Genomic DNA, 7703 nt, shown 5'->3' on the forward strand with positions numbered 1-7703 from the left:
TAATCCTCCCATACGTGTAAATATATGGTATCTGTCCTTCTCTGCCTGACTTATTTCGCTCAGCATAACACCCTCAAGTTCCATCCATGTTGCTACACATGGCCAGATTTCATTCTTTCTCATTGCCATGTAGTATTCCATTGCACAGATAAACCACATCTTCTTGATCCAGTCGTCTGTTGATGGACACTTAGGCTCTTTCCATGTTTTGGCTATTGTTGAGAGTGCTGCTATGAACATTTGGGTCCATGTGCCCCTATGCATCAGCACTCCTGTATCCCTTGGGTAAATTCCTAGCAGTGGTATTGCTGGGTCCTAGGGAGTTCTACTGTTAATTTTTTGAGGAATCTCCACACTGTTTTCCAGAGGGGCTGCACCGGTTTACATTCCCACCAACAGTGTAGGAGGGTGCCCGTTTCTCCGCTTCCTCGCCAGCACCATGATCAATTTTAAAACATTTTCATTACTGGAGTGACTGGGTGGCTCGAGTGGCACATATGACTCTTGATCTTGGGGCTGTGAGTTTTAGCTCCACACTGGTACAGAGATTACTTAAAAATAAAATCTTGAGGGCACCTGGGTGGCTCAGCCAGTTAAGCATCTAGCTTCAGTTCAGGTCGTGATCTCATGGTTGTGGGTTCGAGCCTCCCGTTAGGCTCTGTGCTGACAGCTAGCTCAGAGCCTGGAGCCTGTCTTTGGATTCTGTGACTCCCTCTCTTTCTGCCCCTCCCCTGCTCACACTGTCTCTATCTCTTTCTCAAAAATAAATAAAACATTTAAAAAATAAATAAATAGGGGCGTCTGGGTGGCTCAGTCGGTTGGATGTCCAACTTTGTCTCAGGTCATGATCTCACAGCTCGTGGGTTCGAGCCCCGTGTCGGGCTCTGTGCTGACAGCTAGCTCAGAGCCTGCAGCCTGCTTCAGATTCTGTATCTGCCTCTCTCTCTGACCCACCCCTGCTCACGCTATCTCTCTCTGTCTCTCAGAAATAAATTAAAAAAACATTTAAAAATTAAAAATTAAAATAAATAAATAAATAAATAATAAAAAGAAATCTTGAGGCACTTGGGTGGCTCAGTTGGTAAGCATCCAACTTCGGCTCAGGTCATGATCTCACAGTTTTTGAGTTTGACCCCAGCATTAAGCTCTCGACTGTCAGCATGGATCCTGCTTCAGATCCTCTGTTCCCTTCTCTCTCTGCCCCTCCCCAACTTGCATTTCTCTCTCTCTCTCTCTCTCTCTCAAAAATAGACATTAAAAAATAAAATCTTTTTAAAAATGAGGAAAAAAATAAAATCTTTTCAAAAAGCCATACACACACACACACACACACACACACACACACATTTGCATTACTCCACAGAGAAATCCCATACCCTTTTAGATTTAGAGCTTTTAATGAGAAGGCTGAAAATATGTGGTTGAGATGGGTAGCTCCTTCTCTCAGCCTATTTCCAGTGACCAGAGTTTAAGATGAGCCCCAAAAGGCAGCCAACTCCCAGACCTCCCCTCTCATGGCCACTTTCTTCTGGCTTGCTCAGAAGTTCCACACAAGTTGGTCTCAGCTCCCTTGGCAGGCTCTTCACCATTGGCTTCCTTCAGTGAGGCCAGAGTGAGGGAGGAAGACATGCTCCTTGCTGTCCTTAAGTAGATACGGCCACTTCCACCTATCCTGGGGAGCTGGAAAAGGGAACTGACACCAATGTACAGAGCTGAGTGAGGGGCCTCCAGCCCAGAGAGGTAGTGGTGAAGAGGACCCCAAAATCTTTTCATTTGTGGTTCTAGTGCTCAAATATGAAAGCCTGGGCTTTTCTTCTCTGAAAGAAGAGCAGATTCTTGATTTTAGAACCTGAACCCATCCAAGAGGCTCCATGACAACAAAAAGCCAAAAAGACCCTGAAGGAGTAAGTCACTGAACACTTGTCGTGATTGAGAAGTGCCGTCCCCGTCAGTGGAGGATGATTACTAACAAACCGCCAGGACTAAGGACAGGATGTGGGTGGGGGATTCTTCCAGTTTCCAGTTTTATTCAGCGACTTTTGTCCAGCACCTGCTATGTAGTACCAGGCACTGTGATGAACTCTGGGACACAAACTGGAATGCCCTGATGGGGTTCAGGAGATAGGAAGAAAAATGATCCCCCACATACCTGTAACATAAGACAAAGGACGACAAATGTCACAAGTGAAGGAAAAAAAAATGTACTGCTATAGGATTTAAGGAAAAGAAAGAAAGCTACTTCAGTATAGTGGGATGAAGAATATATTCCTGGCAGAGGTGATACTTGAACAAAGCCATAAATGATGGCTAAGGTTTAGATGGTGGGAATGAGGAAAGGCAATCACAACAGTGAGCACAGAGATGGAAAAGTAAAAGAAGGTTGGGACAATAGTCTAGACCCAAAAGTTCTATCCCCTTATCCTTTCTGTGGCCCGTTAGGAGACAGTCCAAGAATGATGAGGGAGGGAAAGGAGAGGTTAGGCATCAGGAGGATCAGGAAATGGGCTTTTGGATTCAGGGACTGGAGCCCAGTGGTGGTGTCTGTGAGAGCAATGGGGCATGTGTCTTGAGGAAGCAGGAAGCAAAGAGCAGTGGCTGAAGCACTGGACTGTGCCAGAATCCACTTTGTCTCTGGCTGAGGTCTAAGTGGACTAGTGTGGGACATCCAGAGCCTTGGATGGCATTGGGAGGAGTCAGCCTCCTAGCTGGTTTCAAGGCCAGCCAGACACTGATCTCACTCAATTGGCAGATAAGGTCCACAGCCCAGTGACCTGGGCTTAGGTGAGCCTGGAGATCTGAGTGGGGTCCCTGAATGTCAGAGTGTGGAACAGCTTGGCTGAGAGTCAAGGAATCAAGAGGCTACATCTTGCCTCCTGAGATCAAGCCACTGGGTGAGGAGAGTTCCCAGGGGTGTCCTGGTCTCCAGACTGGAATGGAGGGTGGTACATGCACATCAAGGAACAGAATGAGAGATGACTGGTTTTGGCTCAGGTCATGATCTTGCAGTTCATGAGTTCAAGCCCCAATGACAGTGTGAAGCCTGCTTGGAATTCTCTCTCTCTCCATCTCTCTATCTGCCCTTCCCCTTCTCATGCTCTCTCAAAATAAATAAATAAACTTAAAAAAAATTAAGATTTTATTTTTGAGTAATCTCTACACCCAATGTGGGGCTTCCACTTACAACCCTGAGATCAAGAGTCACATGCTCTACCAACTGAGCCAGCCAGGTGCCCCTGGTGAGCACTTTTTGTGACTTGAACACATGGAAGCACACACATTCTCAAATGAAATTACATTCAGACAAATGCAAAGAGACATATAGAATTCATATTTGTAAAAACCAAAGAAGAAAAAACCCAAAGAGAAAAAAATGCCTTGCACAGGAGTGATTAACATCACATTCAACAATATGGTTATCCATGGGATAAGAAGGAAAGGAGAGGTCAAGGAGTGGGGCTTCTAGTTTTTTGTAATATTTTAGTTTTAAAAAAAATTTTAAGGGGTGCCTCGGTGGTTCAGTCAGTTAAGCACCCAACTTTAGCTCAGGTCATGATCTCACTGCTCATGGGTTTGAGCCCTGTGTTGGGCTCTGTGCTGACAGCTCAGAACCTGGAGCCCACCTTGGAATCTCTCGCTCTCTCTCTCTGCTCCTCCCCGACTTGTTCTCTGTCTGTCTCTCAAGAATAAATAACCATTAAAAAAAATTTTTTTTAATTTTTTTGAAATGAACGTAACAGACTATTGAGATGGACAGATCTGGTGGCTGGGGCAGAGATTTAGTATATTATAGTCTACAATTTCCAGTGTGTTTGAGATACTGCATTTTTTTTTTTTTAAATCAAAGAAACACTGACTTCAGGAAATCAATTGGGGTGGGGAGTCAGCATGTCATGGTGGAGGGTGGGGAGTGGTGGGGTGCTGGCAAGGTGTCTGGGATCTGGTGGAGGAGGAGTAGGCAGGCCGACCCAGGCTCCTGAAGCTGGCAGGGGGCATGAAGGGAAGTGCCAAGATCAAGGTCTGATTACAGTTCACTGCTGGAACAAGGGAGTCCTAATATTCACGAAAGTGAAAGCATGGGAGAGACGTTGAGGGTGTGTGTGCAGAGGGTGTGTGCCTGGTAAACCCCACAGACGTGGCAGCTCCGGGTAGGGACCAGGCTGGGGTGGCAGGCTCTTCTTTGTCCTGCTGGCTGCCAGTCCCCAAGGAGCTTTGCACCAGGCGGACAATGCACCAGGTAGACTCTTGGCTCACCCACCTCCTGCTAGGCTGTCTGACTCCCTGCAGGGGCCCCAAGCCTTTCACCAACTGGAGCTTCCCTTCCCCTCCCCCCATCCCACCCTTCCCCCACCCCCACTCCTGCCCTGAGAGCTCTGGGCCCAGGGCCCCAGAGAGACTTAGACTTTTAAATGGGAGTAGGTATTGGGCTTTCTACATCCAAAGGGACAGTGTTTGGGATGGGGTGGCAGTAGACAGTACTGAGAAACTAAAGGGAGAGTGTTCTGGATAGCCTTCCCTGGACCTAAACTGCCTTTGCTTGGGGAGGGCCAGGCTGATGACTCAAGTTTAGGTGTGAGGCTCCACCTCAGTGGGTCTACCCCTGATGGTCCAGCTGGGGAATGGGGGGCTAGGGAGAAAAGGATCTTTGAGCCTGTGGTGACCTAATCAGCCACGTCTGGTGTTTACAGTTTGGAGGCTTGCTACCTTCACGGCAATCCATCCCACCCTTACTCAACACTTACTTAGCAGAGTGGAGACAGACAGACATGACCCTCAGCCTCTGGCTGGGATCCTAAAAGAGGTAGAGGCTGGCATATGCCAGACTGTAATGAAAACCCTCTCCATCCCTTTCTGAACAACTTTGTCTCCCTATCTCTTTCTTTTTGTCTGTCTCTGTCTCTCTGTTATTTCACTCCTATCCTTTTCTTTATCTCTCTTTTTCTTTCTCTTCTTCTCTTTGTGTTTTTCTCCTTCTCTCTGTATTCTGCCCCCCTCCATATCTGTCTTTTTTCTTTTGTTCTCTCTCTTGCTACATGTGTGTTTATCCGTATGTTTCTCTTTCTCTGTATGTTTTCACTCTATCTCTTTGTCTCTATTCCTCTCTGTCTCCCTAAGGCTCTCTGTCTCTCTCTCTCAGTTCCCTCCAGGTGTCTGTCTCTCTCTAACTTGCTCTTTTTCTATATGTACATGCCCATGTCACCCTCTCTCTCTGCCATTCCCCTACCAGGCTGGCTGCCATCCCTGGCCTTCTCCAGCTGTGAACGAGTCAGCAGGACAGGAGCCCCAGAGGCAGCTCCCGGAGGTGATGAGTGGGGCCTGGGAACCACCTCGAGGAGATGGGCTGCCACTGCTCACCATTATCGTTGCTGCCTTCGTCCTGCTGGCAGTCTGTATTGTGGTGGCAGTACACTTTGGGCCACGACTACATCAGGGCCACGCCACTCTCCCCACAGAGCCACCAGCCCCAAAGCCAGAAGGTGGCATCTACCTCATCCACTGGCAAGTACTGGACCCCTGGGACAGTCATGAAGATGCCCAGCAGGAACCTCCTGCCCCTGGCTCCTACCCTGTGCCGGCTGGGCCTACGCTCAGCAGTGATGAAGTCACATATCTGTAGGATGAAGACTTTGAAAAGTTGGACTGAGCTGGCTCAGAACAAACAGCAGTACAGAGAATTAGGGCAAAAGCAAATTGGGGCCTGGGCATCAGAGCTTCGGAAGGGCACACATGGACTCAGCTGGCGCTGTTCTCCCTGCAGAATATTTATTGAGGAAGCCCTGATGTGGACAGGAGAAATAAAAGAAATTTGAGGGCTTTGCCTGGAAACATGCTACTGTGAGCATTCCCAGTGCCAAAGGCCACCTTTACAAAGCTACTCCCTCTTTTTCAAGGACCATCAGATCCCTGACCAAGTCTTCACTCCTTCCTCTCATCCCTACTCTCCTTTGCTTTTGTTGTTAATGTGAGTCCAGCTTGAAAGAGTCCACCACCCACTCCACCCCTGTGCAGGGATATCAGAGCGTCCCTGTAGAGGTCCTGCCCTCAAAGCCCCCAGGTCCCGTGAGGGCTAGCTAAGGAGAGCGAAGGCCAAGAACCCAGGGGTCTGCCTTCTCTGTGAAGGAAAATCTGCTGCCCTTCACTAATTGAAAGACATCCCTTTGGCTGTTCATGTCTAGTTTGTCAGCAACTTCCAAGGCCCTTACAAAGCCCCAGGCACCAATTCTGGCTCCTCACATTGCTTTTGAATGCCCTCCACTGTGTTGGGGCAAGACTTGGTCTTGCCTTCCCTGGATAGGATGGGGGGATTCGGGGGATTCTCATTTATCTCCCCTGTTCTGTATGCATAGGCCTATTGGAACCAGCCTGAAGCCTATCCCAGGACGTTTCCCAAATCCAGAACCTTCCAGCGGGTGGGAAAACAGGAAAGGAAAAGGAGTTTTGTGGAGCTTGTCTAAAGGAAGGAAGGAGTGAGGAGAGGATTTTCAGGGGGTGGGGTGGGCGTAAGGGTTGGTAAGATAAAGGAAGACCTCTGGGGAATGCTTGAGGACAACAGACCAACACTGGGTACTGCCCTTGGTGAGACCCTAGCACAATCAAGAAAGCTAGGAAATAACAGAGGACAAAGAGGAACAGAGGCGGAGATTCTAATGTATACAGAAGGCTGGCTTGCCTCCTTTGGGACTGGTGAGAGGCAACTATAATGTTAATACTGCTCCTTCTTGTAGTCCAGCTCTATGCTGAGCACCCAGCCCATCCATGGACCTGTGGATATTATACTATTCCCTCCTCACCTTGGGAGGAAGAGCCACTGTTATCCCCATTTTATAGCTGAGGATATCAAGATATACCCAGGTGAACACAGGTACTAAGTGGTGAAGGCAGGATTTGATCCTGTGCTGTCAGACACCATAGCCTAAGCACCAAGTTGGGGGCTGAATGGGTGAGGGAAGGTCATTTTGGAAAGGCCCTTGTTTCTGCCCTGGTTTCTAGTACAGGAGAGACTGATACAATGCTGGAGGATCCTCGCATCTTGGGGACAGAATGGCTGGGACAGCTATGAGGAAGAGGAGATTGTGTCCCCCTTTACTCCCTTGGCTCTGTCATCCTTGGGGGCTGTTGGTTCCTTCTGGCAAATGTGTGTCTGTATGTGGAGCCTTTCTCCACAGAGACGACGTACACAGAAATTCATACTGAGTGTTTGTGATAAAAACAGAAGTGAGGGGCTCCTGGCTGCCTCAGTCAGTACAGAATCTGATTCTTGATCCCAGGATTGCAAGTTCAAGCCCCACACTGGGTGTAAAGATTAATTAAAAAAATTAAAAACAACAATAACAAACAGAGATGGGAGGTAGAGAACAAGCCCTGGGTAGAACAGATGGAACTGGTAGAAATGGGCTGCCTGCCTTCCCAGATAGGAGCAATTTTGCTACTACAGCGTTTTGTTGCAATGGCTCAGTTCTAACAGTGATGGCATAAGATCTAGCAGGTGCTTGGCTGTGTTGTCCAAGGTCCCCCAGAGTGTATTGCATCTCCTCACACAAACGCTCTTCTCCCCATCCCCCCTTATCCCTTTGCAGGCTCTATCATCCGGGGACATTCATTCAGTGCCCCCTGCTCCTTTGAGCAGGCCCTTGATCAGGATACAGCTGTGTGCCCCTCATGGCATTTGCATGCCTGCTCAGGCCGCTCTGTATTCCCCAAGCCTC

At 48.4% G+C, this 7703-nt stretch overlaps 1 protein-coding gene across 1 annotated transcript; it reads left to right on the top strand.

The window, feature by feature from the left end:
* Positions 1-4225: 4225 nt before the first annotated feature.
* On the top strand, positions 4226-5818 carry SMIM33 (small integral membrane protein 33). The gene is made up of 2 exons (XM_077768887.1): positions 4226-4234; positions 5225-5818. Exons 1-2 carry the CDS (start codon positions 4226-4228, stop codon positions 5612-5614), a joined length of 399 nt encoding a protein of 132 aa, XP_077625013.1. The 3' UTR covers positions 5615-5818.
* The last annotated feature ends 1885 nt before the right edge of the window (positions 5819-7703 follow it).

This window comes from Crocuta crocuta, unplaced genomic scaffold, assembly GCF_008692635.1.
Source record: "Crocuta crocuta isolate KB4526 unplaced genomic scaffold, BGI_CrCroc_1.0 scaffold64, whole genome shotgun sequence".
Classification (NCBI taxonomy): domain Eukaryota; kingdom Metazoa; phylum Chordata; class Mammalia; order Carnivora; family Hyaenidae; genus Crocuta; species Crocuta crocuta.